This window comes from Panthera onca, chromosome A1 (assembly GCF_046562875.1).
Source record: "Panthera onca isolate mPanOnc1 chromosome A1, mPanOnc1 haplotype 2, whole genome shotgun sequence".
Taxonomy (NCBI): Eukaryota; Metazoa; Chordata; class Mammalia; order Carnivora; family Felidae; genus Panthera; species Panthera onca.
In genome coordinates this window covers 66,395,785-66,411,552 of record NC_138339.1, presented here as the reverse complement: position 1 = coordinate 66,411,552, position 15,768 = coordinate 66,395,785, and the positions used below count along the sequence as shown (strand labels likewise).

Here is a 15,768-nt window from a genome sequence, read left to right as displayed (position 1 = left end):
TGCAGATGGGCCAGGGTGGCTGGTCCAATTGGGTTGGGTTAGGGGGTTGGGACAGAAATGGGTTTAAACTGGTTTGGGATGACGGTGAGGCTGGGACGAAGAGAAATGAAGCACGGAGTGGGGCTGAGTGGGGCTGGGCCCGAATGGAATGAAGTGGGTTTGGAACTGGGACAAGGAGCTGGAAAGAAGAGGGGTGAAGCTGGGCCTGGGTAGTGGTTGCATACGGTAAGTGTGGTGAGGTAGGGTCTCGGCTGGGTAAAGGGCTGGAGAAGTGGGTGAGCGCCTACGTTGGGAACACCGTAGGCGAGGTTTTAGGACGTGGGTGGGACGCGCCTAGAGAGCTGAAGGGCAGACCCGCTCCAAGGCGAAGAGTGCAAGGGCTGTGGGTGAGGGGCGTGGGGGCGCCCCGGGGCAGGCCGGGAAGGGGGGGCGGGCCTCCCCCTGCGCCGGGCCAGGGCGGCGCTAGGACCGAGCGCGCGGAGGGAGCGAGCCGGGCGGAGCCTGCGCCCCCCGCCCCCCGCCGGCCGGCTCCCCTCCCCCCGGCCGCTGGCTCGCTCGGCTCGCAACGCTGCAGAGGCTCCGAGGCGGCAGCGGCGGCGACTCCTTCTTTCCTTCCCTGCTCTTCTGGCCGTCCGTCCGTCTGTGCGTCTGTCCGTTCGGTCTCGGTCCGGCCAGCAGCATGGCTGGCGTCAGCTTCAGCGGCCACCGCCTGGAGCTGCTGGCGGCGTACGAGGAGGTGATTCGGGAGGAGAGCGCGGCCGACTGGTGAGCCCCCCGCCCCCGCCCCCCCGGCCCCTTTGTCCCCGCGCCGCCGCCGCCGCGCCTTTGTTTCCACCCGGCTCCGCCGCCCTGCAGCCGGGAAGGGAGGGGGAGACCCCGAAATGGTGCAGCGGCCCGGGAGGGCCAGGGAGGGGCTGCCTTTGTGCGTGCCGGGGGAGGGGCCGGGCCGGGCCAGGCGGGGCACTGCCGGGCCCGAGCTCCCACAGGCGGCCCCAGTCTCGCGGTGGGAACGGTGGCCCGACGCAGGTCAGGGAGAAGCAGGGTCCCAGATGTGTGGTCCGGGGCCGCATGGCCTTGCGGTAGCCCATCCCCCGCCCTCTGCCCTTCCGCCCCGGGCCCGGGGGACAGGTGTGCACGGGGCGGCCAAGGGCACCTTCGCCACCTTCGAGCGGGCGAGGACCGGGCGGGGACGAGGCGGGGACCGAGCTAGCGGAGCCAGCGCAGCCTGCCTTGCCCAGCCCGGCCCGGCCACAGCACAAAGGAAAGCTAGGGCGGGGGAGGAGCAGGGCGGGCTGGGGGCCGGGGCGCCCCGCCCACCGGGGGGGCCTCTCGGAGTTGGGGTGTGATGGAAAGACGTTCTTTGCCACATAGCAATCACCCAGTGACTCCTGTTCCCCTCAGGGGTCGTGGAGGAGGCAGAGATGAATCCTCTTCTCTCCGACCCGACCCGGAGGGGATTGTGGGGACTAGGCATCAGGGCTGGGAGATGCAACGGGGACTGAACTGCATGAGGGGTTCCTGGGAGGAAGCCCTCAGGCGCACAAGTGTGGAGGGAACCCCCAAAGAGGGATGAGAGGGCGAGTAGATCCACTGAGCCCCTAAGCCTCATGGCCCAGTGGCCAGGGACTCTCAGCTCCCTGGTGGGGGAAAGCTGAACTACCCTCTCCCGCTTCCCCAGCTGTTGTCTTCCCCTGAGCTGTATGAGGGGATGGGCCACCTGCTCTCCCTCTGGAGTCCCCTGGGTGGCAGGAAAGCAAACTGCCCCATTCAGGAATCATCTTGCCCCCAAATACTCTCTCCTGGGACAGGTACCCATTCCGTTCTCTAGGCCTGTTCTTCTCCTGACAGGCAGGAAACTGAGGCACAGAGAGAGGATAGGTGTGAGGGACCTCACCTGGGCTGGCTTCACCCTCACTTTAGGAGGGCAGTTGGGTAGGGACACTGACCGGAGGGCTGGAGGAGGGGCAAGATGGCCAGGTGCCCATGCCATGGTACTGCAGCACTGGCTGGCAGCCAGGCCTGGAGGGATGGACGCGGGAGACAAGCTCTCATGTCCTGCAGGTCAGTCACAGGAGAGGCCAGCACAGGCTAAGTGGGCAGGCGGCCCACCTATTGTCCCAGCCCTGCCCCAAGGGGGCTGAGATCATGGGAGGAGTTCAGGGCAAGTGGCCGGCTTGGCCTGGTGGAGGAGTTAGCCTTGGGATATGGGCCCTGTCTGCAGAGAGGCACAGCCCACCCTAAGACGTCCCCCTCACCCTCCGGTCTGGTGGTTAGTGTCTGCCATCATCCCATTTCCCCCCTAACCTCCCAGAAATTGGGCTCTGGCGGCCTAGTACAGGGCCACACAACCACTGCTGGCCCACATCCTGCTTAGCAGAGGCCTGGGCTCCCACACACACATACACACACACACACATACACACATACACACACACACACACGCAGACGCGCAGACACGCACCCTCGCACATGCACACATTTGCTCACTCCCAAGGGCCCAGATAGCATTTTGTAAAAAGAGTGTGAGAATCATATCCTGCAGAGTGGGCCATGAATTCCTCCAAAGCCCAATACAGAGCCAGGGGTACAGTGGGGTCTCAAGACTCATGGGCAGACCCTGCACTAGGAGGCCAGAGGAGGGCATCTTGGGTACAATTGCTGTCTTGGTCAAGGGGCTTGGCACTGCCTTCACTTACCTTGCCTCTGAGTGGGAGGGAAGGGGATGGGGGAGCTCACTCCTAGGTGGCAGAGCCTCTGAAATGGACCACTGCCCTGGCACTGGGCCCAGGAAGTCAGGTTATGTAGTGGGAAGAGCAAGTGTTGTCCTGGGTGTGACACTACTCACTGTGTGACCACACACAAAATGTCTGCTCCCCTCTGGACTTTTTGAAAAGATGAAGAGGCGACAGGACTCCACCATATCTGGGACCCCCAAGGCCCTTCCAGCTGCAACATCCTGAGAGTGGGATTGTCCTGAAGAGTCCACCTGCCTTTGGTCCCCCACCTCAGCTGAACTCAGGATCTCCCTGGAGTGGCTACACTCCAGTCCCCACCCCACCCTAGTCCAGTGTCTCTGGCCTAGGTGGTTTCTCAGAGTTTGTGTCAGTATCACAGGTACCTACTGTTGCTGCCCTATGCTGGTCTTGGAACCCAGGGAGTGATAAGTGTGGATTGACCAAATCAAATGCTCAGCTTCACAAAGCTTACAGCTAGGGCATTGTCTGTCTTCAGGGGTTGGAGCTGGTAAGACAGGTAGATTCCTGGGCCTCCCTTCCTGATACCTTGTATCAGCTCCCACTCATGCAGGCCCAGGCTGCCTCTGATGTGTTGGAGGAGCTCAGGTCTAGTGAAAGCTAGGATGGGTTCAGATGCCTCTTGCTGTCCCTGCTGGGGTGTGGTAAGTGCTCTGGGAAGGTGCAGCTTAGGGCAGGGCTTTCTTGGGAGCTGGCACTGGGGGCCCTGAAGGATTTCAGCCAAGGGTGGGCAGTGGGGTAGAGAACTAAGTCTGGCCTTCCTGTGGAGGGAACCACATATGCAGAGGCTCCAGGGTGGGAAATATCCAGAATTGTGTTTGGGATAAGGGAGCCATCCAGCACACCCCAAGTGTTTGGTGTGGATATGGATGTCTGGCTGGAAAGACAGGTGGGGCGGAGCTCAGGGTTGAAGACCTGCAACTTAGGCATGGTTTCTGCCAGGCAAGGGCTGTGGCCATAGCAGGAAAAGATGGCCAGAGGTGGGTAGGCAAGGGTTGGGACGGAAGGGGTCCTTGGCAGGCAGGTGTTCTTTGGGGGAGCAAGAGCCCCCAGAGAGGCTGACAAGTTGTCCCAGGGAGATGTGATATCTAGAGCAGTGTCTGGCAGCCCAGGGTCTTTGAGTTCTGCCTCCATTTCTGGTCTGCAGAATGGAGACAGACAGACTCTCCCTGCTTCTCTGAGGGCCCTTTGTTCCCAGTGGTGGGTTAGGGTAGCCAGACAGGTGGTGGGACAGCTGTGCTGAGAAGCAGCTGCCAGGGTTGGGGCCCAGGCAACAGTTGGACCAGGAGCTCCCAGCCCCACAGCCCACCTGTGTCCCTTTCTGGAGGGAGGGATCCCAAGAAGCAGGGGGCTAGGGATCTTGACTTGTGCTGACCCCTTGAGACTGGGCCAGGCCCTCCTTCCTTCCCTGGGCCCTCCTCCTTCCTTCCTCCCTCCCTCCCTCCCTCCCTCCCCCTCCTTCTCTCCCCCTCCTTCTCTCCCCCTCCTTCCTCTTCCCGCTCTCCCTCCCCCTTTCTTCCCTCGCTCCCTCTGTCTTTCGTTTTCTCTTCATCTCTTCACTTCCTTTCTTTTCTCTTTCTTCCTCCTTTCTTTCTGTTTCCCCCTCCCTTTCTCTTCTCCATCACCTTGCCTCCCCTTCTTCTAGCTCCTAGCCTCCTCCACTTGCTCTGGGAGTAGAGAAAGGAAAGCGTGGAGAAGGAGCTTGAGACCTCCTGAGCCTCCGGGACAAGGCTCTTCTTCCTCGCTCCAGTGGGTTCTCAGGAAACGTCTCTGCCTTCCCTTGCGCGAAATGGATGCTGTGCCACTGCTGCTTGGGGAGAAAAAGCCAGGGCAGAAAAAGCTAAGGAGGGGGAAGGAGGAAGGCTGCTACAGTCAGCTTTCTGGTGAAGCTAAGGCAGAAGGAAAGGCCAGCACTCCCAGGAGGCCAGAGCCTCAGCTCTGGCAGAGGCCTAGGGGCTGGAAGGCCAGGAGAACATGCCAGGGGTCTGAGTCTGGGCAAGAGTGACAAGAGTGGCCACGTTGACCTCATCCCCATTTCTGAGAGGCCAAGATTGAGGCCAAAGTCATGTCCCCAGGGTCCTTTGTGTTCAGGAGAATGTGGGTAGGGTGGGCCAGTCATGTGCCAATTGCCAGGTTGCCATGGTTACCCAGGGATGCCCATCGAAGAGAGCACCAGGTTCTCTCTCCTCCCCCTCCCTTGCCATGGGAGGAGGGGCCGTGGGTACTGAAGAACACGCCAGGTAGGTTCCTGGCGACAGCCAATGGGGGATGAGGATCATGGTAGCCAGGGAACGGTAACCAAGGAACCGTCGCCTTGGAATCTCCCATCTCACACCCGCTCACTGGGTTGTAGGCTGCCAGGGCCCAGGCTCTGAGCATGGGACACATAGGCTCCCTCAAAGCCAGCGACCAGGCAGCGGTTTCTGCCCCATTGCCTACTCCCCGGCTGACCCAGGCCTCCCTGTCCCAGGTCCCAGGCTGCCTCCCACTGGGCTTCAGCCAGAATTGGTGCCTAGCCCTGCTGTCGTGATGACATGGCAGTGCTGGGCCAGAATCCCTACTCTTGGCCTGCCCCCTCTGTGTTCCTCCTCCTCCCCAGAGCTATCCCCACCCAAAATTGGCAGCCTGGGCCCTGACAGTACTCTGAGCCACCCCTCCCTTTCCCCAGGGCTCTGTACACATATGAGGATGGCTCAGATGACCTCAAGCTTGCAGCATCAGGAGGTAAGAATTCCAGCCATTCCTTTGCCTTCCTCTCCGCCCCCTCCTCTGGTTGTTTTCTTCCCCACCCGCCTGGCTGCAAGCCATCTCCTTGCTTGCAGCCAGTCGACCCACACTTGTCTGCCTGTGTCCTTCCTCCAGCCATCCCTAAGATCCCCAGGGTGGGGAGGGAGGGAGCCTTGCTTGCTATTTGATTATAAGAAGAGTGAGCCTCAGAAAGGGAGAGTGACTGCCCAAAGTCACTCAGCTAGGAGAGAAGGGGCCTGGCAGGTATGGCCCGGATCACTTCCACTTTCTCCGGAACCCAGGGGTTTTAAATTTTACCTCAGCGGGCACTAGCACGGTGTAAGAGATGGTGTGCGAACAGTGAGACAAGGGATGTGTGAAGAACAGACACTTCCTCAGTCCTACCCTAAGTCAGGCCCCAGGGGTTTCAGAGACAAAGCTCGCTCCTGCCTGCTGGCCCTGTCTCACACCAGCACGGAACTGCGGGGCCTCCAGATCTCTGGGTGTGCCTGCAGAGCCCACGAGAGGAGTCTTTCCTTCGGGCTCCAGGCCCTTTGCAGGGTAAGGGTTCAGGAGATGGAGAGTCCTGATACCCTCCTGATTCCCCCAGATGGGGGTTTGCAGGAGCTCTCCGGCCACTTTGAAAACCAGAAGGTGATGTACGGCTTCTGCAGCGTCAAGGACTCCCAGGCTGCTCTGCCAAAATATGTGCTCATCAACTGGGTATGCAGCTATGGGCTGGGAAGGGAGTAAAGACCCCACTTCACCCACTGACACCACCAGAGAGCGCCCCACTAGCCCCCTGGAAAGAGAGCCCGGGGCCTCAGGCTGCTGCCCCCTCTTGTCCTTTCCCGACCTCCTCTTCCCTGGGTACTTTGCAGGTTGGTGAAGATGTGCCTGATGCCCGCAAATGCGCTTGTGCCAGCCACGTGGCTAAGGTGGCTGAATTCTTCCAGGTGCGAGTTGGGGTGGGGCTTGTGGGAGCAGGGTCTCTGCACTGGCTGGTGGTAGTGATGGGACAGAGCCATGCTGCCTGAACACGACTTCTTGCTGCAGGGTGTCGACGTGATTGTGAACGCCAGCAGCGTGGAAGACATAGATGCGGGTGCCATCGGGCAGCAACTCTCCAATGGGCTAGCGCGGCTCTCCAGCCCCGTGCTGCACCGACTGCGGCTACGTGAGGATGAGAACGCCGAGCCGGTGGTCAGTGTGCCTGGGGCAGGCTGGCCCTGCCAGGGCTGCACCTGCCCCACCTCTCTCGGTCCTCACCCTTTGTGTATGGCAGCTCCCGGAGCACTCAGCCCATTCTCCCCACTCATGCCAAGCCATTTGACTTTGCAGGGCACTACCTATCAGAAAACTGATGCAGCTGTGGAAATGAAGCGGATTAACCGCGAGCAGTTCTGGGAGCAAGCCAAGGTGTGGACCTTGGCCCCAGCTTTCAGGCTGAGCTGCCCCTCCCTGACCCTACCCCAAGGCATAGCTCTGGCTTCTATCCCCAGGTCCCTCCCTTAAACAATGTGTTCCATCTTGTTTGCTACCCCAGCTGAAAGAGGGAGCCCTTTTGGCTTTATGCCTATAGGGCATAAATCCCAGAACTGGTACCTACCCAATCCTGGGTTGGGGATGGGCTGGAGGGGCAGAGGCGGGCCCCAGCTCAGGGCCTGCACTGCCTTGGCGTGGGGGGTTGCAGAAGGAGGAAGAGCTGAGGAAGGAGGAAGAGCGGAAGAAGGCTCTGGATGAGAGACTCCGGTTTGAGCAAGAGCGGATGGAGCAGGAGCGGCAGGAGCAGGAGGAGCGGGAACGGCGCTACCGAGAGCGGGAACAGCAGATAGAGGAGCACAGGTCGGCCCTGCCCCACCCCAGGCCACATGCTCCAGGCCTTCGGTGGACCCACCCTCAGGTGTGCATGCTGGCTTATCGTTCCAGGAGGAAACAGCAGACGTTAGAAGCTGAGGAGGCCAAGCGGCGGTTGAAAGAGCAGTCTATCTTTGTAAGTTTTTAGCCAGGGCTTCCAGTCTCCTAGTGAGGGGAAGTGAGAATGGTCCTTGTGTTCCTGGGCTTCGCGGGGGGCGGGGGGATATCCGTGGCTTGGGGACAGTTCCAGGTGTTCAGGGTACCTTTGCATGGACATGGAGTATCACAGTGTGTCAGGCCTGCCACCTGATCATGTGGGCCTCTGTTCCTTGGCTGTGGAAAGAAATCTCCTTGGAAGAAGCTTCTTTTATAGAATAGAAGAGAAAATCTACCATGACCTTCACTGACCAGCCTCCCTCTACCCCTCCCAGTGGAGCCTAAGAGGCTTGGGGTGGATTGGGCACACTTCCTGCACTTTGGGGTCTGGCGGCGTGGTCCCCACCACAGTTGTGCTGCAGAGCCACATGAATGAGCCCGGGCCAGTGCTCTGAGCATCTGTAGTATCTCCTTTAGAGTAGCCCCTGTTCCGAGGGTGCCGTCTGACATCCAAACATTGTGATGGGCCGTGGGACCTGACCCTTTGAAAATCATAGTGGAGTTGAGTCTTCATGCTTTGAATTGAATTTTGTATTTCAGCAATAGCTAAAGTCGTTCAGGGCTGAACATGGTATAGTTCAGGATGGGAGGTGGGTAGTACTCATCTGGATTGGGACTATGATGGCCATTTGTGCTGCGGGGACACGGGGTCATACTCACAGGAGGCTGGGAGGGAGGAGACCGGTCAGCCCTGCAGAGGCCCTGGCATGAAGTGGCTGTCATAGTTCACTCTAATCACAGTAGCCCCTCGGGGCGGAGATGATGTGTGGTTAGTAAGCTCCACCTGCAATCGTTCATTCAGCAAACGTTTGTCACCTGCCATGTGCCAGGTGTTCAAAACAGTGGAGAACAAGGTGGGCAAGATTTTTTTCAAAATTAATCGATGAATCCACTTACTTTGAATTGTGCCGAAATGTATGTAACATAAAATGTGCCATCTTAACCATTTTTTAAGCGTACAGCTTAGTGGCATTAAGATTGCCAATATGTTCATATTGTACAACTGTCATCACTATTTATCCTCAAAAATTTCATCTTCCCATACTGAAACTCTGTCTGCATTAAACATTAAACTCCCCATTCTCTGTTTCCCCAGACCTCAGGCAACTGCCTTTCTACTTTGTATGAATTTGACGCCTCTGAAGTACCTCATTTGAATGGAATCATGTAATATTTTTTCCTTTTGTGACTAGGTTATTTCACTTAGCAGTGTTTTCAAGGTTCATCCATGTGTCAGAATGTCTTCCTTTTTAAAGCTGATAATACTCCATTGTATGTATACACCACATTTTGTTTACCCATTCAGAGCAAGGTCATTTTGAAAAAGTTGATTTTGACAGAAAATTTCACACACGCGCACTCAGAAGTAGAAACAGTAGTAGAGTGAATCCCCTGATCACTCATCTTCACCAGTTGTCAGCATTTTCGTCAAAGTCTTAGAAGTCTTAACACCATTACCATTACATTAGAGTCTCGTCTGGCCCTTCAAGTGTGGCTCATGTGACAGTGACAGTGGATGCTCTAGCAGGTCAGTGTGGTGACCCTACAACTGCAGGACTTTAAAGACAGTCCCGTGTGTGAAGTTTGGAATTTAGGACCATAAAATGCTTTCTCCTTGCTTAAGCTGTTCTGCTTTCTGTCCTCTGTTAAGAATTGCATTCCTTATACTGAGTTCTGTTTTTGCCTGGGCTGCCAGGGAGCTCCCCATGTATCTGAAGCTGCTCAGGCACAGCAGTGCTTTTGACCCTATGATTAGTGTATTGATCTCACTTTCCTACCCAGAGCCCTAATTTGTTTCAGTGTTTTGCACGTTGTTGGTAGTTAAGGCTTTTGTGATGAGCTTGCCTCTAGTCCTTTTTTTGAATCTGGCAAAGGACTCTAGTGAGGTTACACTAGCCAGTGCTGGAACATCATCAAAGGCTGGTGGCATGTAATTTATAGGAAGGCAAGGACCCTGCCTGGAGCCGAGTGAGCTGAGGAGCAAGGGAAATTTGAATGGAAATAGAGAAAGGTAGGTCAGAGGAGGACTTTAGGTTTCATTCTGGAAGACACAAAGCTGTGGTTGGAGTGACATCCATCTTGAGGGGTACTTTGGAGGGCCATTTTCTTAATGTATCCTGAGGGGAAAATTTAAATTTTAGATTATATGCTCAAAACAAAGAAGCTCTGTAACTTCACCACCTTACCTGCAGCTTATTCTCTCTGCATCAGTCCCCTCCCCCAACCTACCCCATTTGCCACAATAGTAGCAGGAGCAGCATTGATTAAAAATCTTTGATGTAGTGAGTTCAGTTGTGTAAATGTGTGCCAACTGAACCATGTGCTGGCCGCTCACACACACATCTGACTTCTCAGCCTGTGTCACCCACAGTGGGCAGGGGTGATGATCCCAGAAAAAGGAAATTATGATATAGTGTCATCTGTGGTGTATGCCTGGAACACCTCATGGAGACCCAAAAATGACCTGAATGGGCGAGGGTCCTTTTGTTCAGGAGGCAGTGCCAAGCTGAGGCTGAAAGCAGGAAGAGTTGAACCTGGGTGGGAGTTGGGCATTTGGGGCAAGAGGGATTGATCTCCCGTGTGAAGGCACGGAGGTGGGAAATGGTGTGCGTGTTCCAGGAACTGTGACTACATTGTGCTGAGGACTTTGTGTTTCATTTTACAGGTAGTGTGGGTGAGTCACGGCGGGAGGAGGGTGTGAGAGAGGTGACGGGCTAGATCAGGCAAGCGAAAGGGAATGTAGGATAAACAAGGAGCCCCATCTGCCTTTACTCCTGGGGTTGCGGCCTCAAAACTGTCCAGTGCAGGTAGCTAGTGAAGTGCAGTAGGGGATGGTCTGCAGCAAGCTGGGGTGAGGGTTCCAGCAGTACAGCTCTGGCCAAGAGCACACGGGCCATTGTTGCCAGGGCTTCTGGCATTTCAGGAGAAACTAGAGATCCTGATTTCGGTGTGATACTCCTGATTTTTAAGTGGTAGCAACTAATGTTTTAAAAACATCATACTGGTGGTGCCTGGGTGACTCGGTTAAGTGTCCGACTCCTCTAACTTTAGCTCAGGTCGTGGATGGAGCCCCATATTGGGCTCTACACTGAGAGTGGAGCCTCCTTGGGATTCTCTCTCTCCCTCCCTCTCTGCCTCTACTCCATGTGTATACATGCACTTTCTCTCTCTCAAAATAAATGAATAAAAATTAAAAAAAATAATAAAAACATCATACTGGCAAAACAAAAGCCATCTGTGGGCCATACTCAGCTAGTACTCATTCCGGCTCATGAGAAGCTCCCCAAGGGATGTTAAGCTAGGAGAAATCATGGTCTGATTTGGATTTTGGAAAAAATCTTTTTATGGGAAGAGAGCAAGGATATGGGACTAATGAGAAGCCTTCTGTCATAATGCCAAGATCCGGGCATCAGTGATGGGGGTGTGGTTGGCTAGGTACTGAGGTAGGAGGTCCAGGAAAAGTTAGCTACAAAGCAGGGAGCACTCCTGAATGACCCTGGATGCCTGTTGGATCTCGGGGTGATGGTGCAGGAGTCCCTGAGCTGGGTATCCAGGGCCTGTCTGAGCTGGAGATGAGGTGCCTGAGGGCCTTGTAGAAAAAGGGACTATGTGACTGGGTAGTGAAGGGAGCAGAGGTGCTGCCCCCAAGCTGCTTCCTGCCAGGTTGTGGAGAAAACATGAGGCCTGTAAGAAGGCCAAGAGCTCCTGGGAGAGTGGGATGACCAGGACACTGTCTTTTTGGTTTCAGGGTGACCAGCGGGATGAGGAAGAAGAGACCCAGATGAAGAAGTCAGAATCGGAGGTAGAGGTGAGAGTTGGGGGAGCAGGACAAAGTGAGGTGGGCAGGGCTTGCCTCAGCTGGGCCTGGCTCTCACCCTTTCTTTGTGCCCCTAGGAGGCAGCAGCCATTATTGCCCAGCGGCCTGACAACCCACGGGAGTTCTTCAAGCAGCAGGAACGAGTTGCGTCGGCCTCTGCGGGCAGCTGCGATGCACCCTCACCCTTCAACCACCGACCAGGTAGTCCCAGGTCTAACCCCGCCCCCCACCTGACCCCCTCTCCTCAGGTTTTGGGCCTGAGCCTCTCTGCGACTCTTTCTTGGAAGGGAAGCCTTCCTTGCCCAAGGACCCCTTTGGAGAAGGCAAGGCCATCCATTCATCAAGTGTGCTTTCACCCACTGGCTCCCAGGTGGCAGGACTGAGAGGGGCTCAGGTGGGGGGGGGGTTGGTGTTGGCCTTGGCTGAGCAACAGGTAGTGCTAGAGGTCATCTGGGCAGCTCTGGCATGGGCTGAAACCACCCCCTCCCGCCCCCTCCCCCCGCCCTTGAGTGTGGGGAGTGGCCCTCCTGGGGTTGAACTAGGTCTTGCCTGAAGGGCTGTGGGTGCATGTGTGGTGGACTCTTACTCTGGCCCTGAGTTTGAGCAGCCTGGAGCCTGTACCCAGTGCTCACCGTTGGGATTCTCCCTGTGCAGCTTCCACCTCCCTCCACAAAGCACCCTCCTGCTCTGTCTGCTGATCTGAGTGTTTGCCCCTGCTGTGTGCTTGGCCTTGTGCTGGGGTTCCAGGGGTGGGGCAGGCTGTCCCTGTACTGCTTTGAGTCTGGCTTTGTGTGGCAAGCTCATTGCTCTGCTTGTCTGGTGCTGGTGGGAATCATCTGATGGTTTGAGGCTGTGGCCCAGTATGGCTGATTGTGTGCCCTAGCGGAAGGCAGTTTGGACTTCTAGGGCCAGCCCTGGGGGCGGGTGAGGCCTCATGGGGGTGGGGGGGAGACTGACCCTCTCTTGTCCTCTGTCTCTCTCTGTCTGTCTCTCTCAGCAGGTCGTCCGTACTGCCCTTTCATAAAGGCATCGGACAGTGGGCCTTCCTCCTCCTCCTCTTCCTCCTCCTCCCCTCCACGGACTCCCTTTCCCTATATCACCTGTCACCGCACCCCAAACCTCTCTTCCTCCCTCCCATGTAGGTAGCAGCCCCAGGCCTCAGTGGGGTGGGGTAAGGAGGGCCCCGCTTCCCAGCAGTGCCCCTGCCCTCCCCCATCCTGACCGCTGATCTCTGGTGTTTGTCCCCAGAGCAGGTATTACCTGCCTCTTTCCCCTGGCCCTGAAGGGGCTCTTGTCCCGAGGGACCTGGCTTCTAGGGTCTGGAGCTGTGGTCTGGCCCCTGAAGGGCTGGGGGGCTCCTAGCCCCTACCCAGACTCCAGACAGGAGGTGATGGCCAAGCCCCCAAGGTGGACAATCCTGGTCCCACCTGACTCCCTTGGCCCTTACTGACCAGCCTGGGGGTTTGTTCCATAGGCAGCCACCTGGACAGCCACCGGAGGATGGCACCCACCCCCATCCCCACCCGGAGCCCATCTGACTCCAGCACGGCTTCTACCCCTGTCGCTGAACAGATTGAGCGGGCTCTAGATGAGGTCACGTCCTCGCAGCCTCCACCACTGCCTCCGCCACCCCCTCAAGGTGAATGAGGGGCTGCACCTTAGCTGCACCAGGCCTCTCACCAGTCCCCAGGCTGGGAACCCCACGTGGCCATAGTAACAACTCCTTAGGGATCTGGGCCACCCATCACTGGGCCTCCCAGTAGCTATGGCAGGGAGGAAGCTTGGTGTTGCAGTCAGACCTGCTATCTCTGAATCTCAGTATCTCTCACTGGAATGCGGTTGGGGCCTTCTTCCCAGGGCTGCCGAGCAGTTTAAAGACACTAGGAGATAAAGGGGCAGCAGGGCCCAGTGGGTGTTCTGGAAGGTGCTCTGTATGGAGCTCTTAGTGGAAGCCTTCTGTCCTGGAAGTCAGGGGGTGGGCAGAGTACAGTAGGGTGGCTGTCCCAGGCCTGCTTCTTTCCCTGAGGGAGCTGACCACATCTCTCTCCTGCATTTGTGCTATTGCAGAGACCCAGGAGCCCGAGCCTGGCCTGGATAGTGAAGAGACCAGCAAAGAGGCCAGAGCAACAACCCCTCAGGCCTGGGCAGGCCCCATGGAGGAGCCCCCACAGGCACCAGAGCCTCCCCAGGGGCAAGGCAGCCCCACGGAGGACTTGATGTTCATGGCATCTCCAGAGCAGGCTGTCCTGGCTGCCCCTCTGGAGCCTGCCATGGCCAACACCACCACAGCTGACATCCCGGTAGCTGATGCCATTGAAACCGACACTGCCACTGCCGATACCGCTGTTGCCAACACCATTTCCCCTGCCGCTGCCAGCCTCATTGACCTATGGCCTGGCAATGGGGAAGAGGCCTCCACATCCCAGGCTGAGCCTAGGGTCCCTACACCACCTTCAGGTGCCGAGGTCACTCTGGCAGAGGTACCCCTGCTAGATGAGGTGGTTGAGGAGCCACTGCCACTGGCAGGCAAAGGCTGTGCCAACCTTCTCAATTTTGATGAGCTGCCTGAGCCGCCAGCTACCTTCTGTGATCCAGAAGAGGAAATAGAAGGGGAGCCTCTGGCCACCTCCCAGGTCCCAACTCTGCCCTCTGCTCTAGAGGAGCTGGATCAGGAGCCAGAGCTGGAGCCAGAGCCAGAGCCCCACCTGCTGACCAATGGCGAGACCACCCAGAAGGAGGGGACCCAGGTGGGGCAGGGACAGCCTGGTGGTAGGGGTGGTGTCAGGTTTCTAGCAGGCAGTACCTCCATTCTCTGAGACCCATATTATTGGAGGGAGGCTCCATTTCATTCTCCCTCCTTGGGCCATCTCTGCTTTTGTGCCCAAGGCAGACATATGTTTCCCTGGAAACCACTGATAGAATCACTGGTTGCTGGGGAAACGCTCAGGCCTGGTAGGTCAGCCCTAGCCCTCCTGGGTGGGGCCCAGTGACCTGGAGCTTTCCTCCCGCAGGCCAGTGAGGGGTACTTCAGCCAATCACAGGAGGAGGAGTTCGCTCAATCCGAAGAGCTGTGCGCAAAGGCCCCGCCTCCTGTGTTCTACAACAAACCTCCAGGTAGTGCTGGGGTGGGTGATAGGGAGGAGTTCCGGTAGGGGTGCTGGGTTCAAGTGTGAACATGCGCGCGCGCGCGCGCACACACACACACACATACACACACACAATCACTTGGGGGTGTTGAGTTCAAGTGTGGATACAGCCACGGCTCCCAGGGGTTTGGGGAAACAGCCATGGATGTGCTGGGCCATCTCCTTATCTTCCCTCCTTTCCCAACACCATAGAAATCGACATCACCTGCTGGGATGCAGACCCAGTACCAGAAGAGGAGGAGGGCTTCGAGGGCGGTGATTAGCGGTGGCGCCCGCCCTCAGGCTGCCCTCGCCAAGGCCGCCCACCTGTGCCGGCCTCTGGCCAGACGGCCCGCCGTGCCTGCACTCGCAGCAGCTCCGCCTGGCACCCACTCCGGATTCCGGCCCTGGCCCGGGACTTGGCCGCTTCCCCACCCACAGGGCCTGACTTTTACAGCTTTTCTCTTTTTTTTAAAGTTGATAGGAGACTTGTACAGTTGACTGGTTTTCCCCGTTGGTAGTTGAGACGCTGTTGCAAATTCTACCCCCTCCCCGCCCGGACCAGATTGTAGCTCTTAGTCCTCCCTGCTCACTCAGCTGGACGGGGTGGAGGCCTCGCCCTTCGTGGGAGCCTGGCGTCGGGGGAGCTCTGGTGGGAAAATGCCCCACCTCTTTTCCTAGTTTTATGTTTCTTGGAAAAATATCACTTTGTATTCTCTGTCCAGGGCTTCAGATATTTTGCACGAATTTTAAAACATGGCAATAAATGGCTCGTGGGCTCTGGCTCCCTGGGACCCCCTCCCCGCCCTTCTCTTGACCCCTCCCCGCCTGGCCCAAAGGAAGTAGGCCCAGCTGGGGCCCCTCAGCTTCCAGGCCCTTTCCTGCCCCCCTCCTGCTGGGCAGGTCCCAAGCTGGAGGCCCTAGGCGCGGATCAGGTTAGGGCTATCGGTGGGGCCCGGGGCTTAAATGGCCCCTCCCTAACTCCTCCCTCTTTGCTTGGGTTCCTTTTTCACGTTCAGTAACTGTTTTTGGAAAGCACAAACTTCTGTAACGGGTCGTGCTCATGTCTGTTAATAAAGAAATCCAGATCCCTTCAGGCCTGCTGCTCCGGGCCTCCAGGGGCGGATCTGTGGTGTGCCGCCTCCCCTGACCCCCATTCCCAACTCTTCCCACCTCCAAGGCCACAGGGAGCACCCTCACCGTGATCTCACGGGCAGGGAAGGTAGGGTCTGGAGCTCCCAGGGGAATCAGCCTGTGAAGTTTAGTTCCTCAACCTCAGGTTTTAGCCAGAAGACGCGTTCAGGTTCTGGGTCGCCAAGGCCCAGGCACGCCT

The 15,768-nt window shown here is 57.4% G+C and overlaps 1 protein-coding gene across 2 annotated transcripts; it reads left to right on the top strand.

Annotated features, from left to right (window-relative positions):
* Positions 1-224: 224 nt before the first annotated feature.
* Positions 225-15,531, top strand: DBN1 (drebrin 1). Of its 2 annotated transcripts, XM_060635175.3 has the most exons (15): positions 225-765; positions 5,422-5,477; positions 6,091-6,203; positions 6,362-6,436; positions 6,537-6,683; positions 6,822-6,899; positions 7,174-7,325; positions 7,410-7,473; positions 11,242-11,301; positions 11,388-11,511; positions 12,311-12,448; positions 12,785-12,949; positions 13,378-14,057; positions 14,322-14,424; positions 14,649-15,531. In XM_060635175.3, exons 1-15 carry the CDS (start codon positions 680-682, stop codon positions 14,717-14,719), a joined length of 2,112 nt encoding a protein of 703 aa, XP_060491158.2. In that variant the 5' UTR covers positions 225-679; the 3' UTR covers positions 14,720-15,531. The 2 variants fall into 2 exon arrangements, with proteins under 2 accessions (XP_060491158.2, XP_060491159.2); XM_060635176.3 differs by lacking the exon at positions 12,311-12,448 and having other exon boundaries at positions 228-765.
* The last annotated feature ends 237 nt before the right edge of the window (positions 15,532-15,768 follow it).

Coding starts and splice junctions, on each gene's coding strand:
- DBN1 (XM_060635175.3), top strand. CDS start 680: ATGGCTGGCGTCAGCTTCAGCGGCCACCGCCTGGAGCTGCTGGCGGCG. Junction 6,204..6,361: donor AATATGTGCTCATCAACTGG/GTATGCAGCTAT, acceptor GGTACTTTGCAG/GTTGGTGAAGATGTGCCTGA. Junction 6,684..6,821: donor ATGAGAACGCCGAGCCGGTG/GTCAGTGTGCCT, acceptor TTGACTTTGCAG/GGCACTACCTATCAGAAAAC.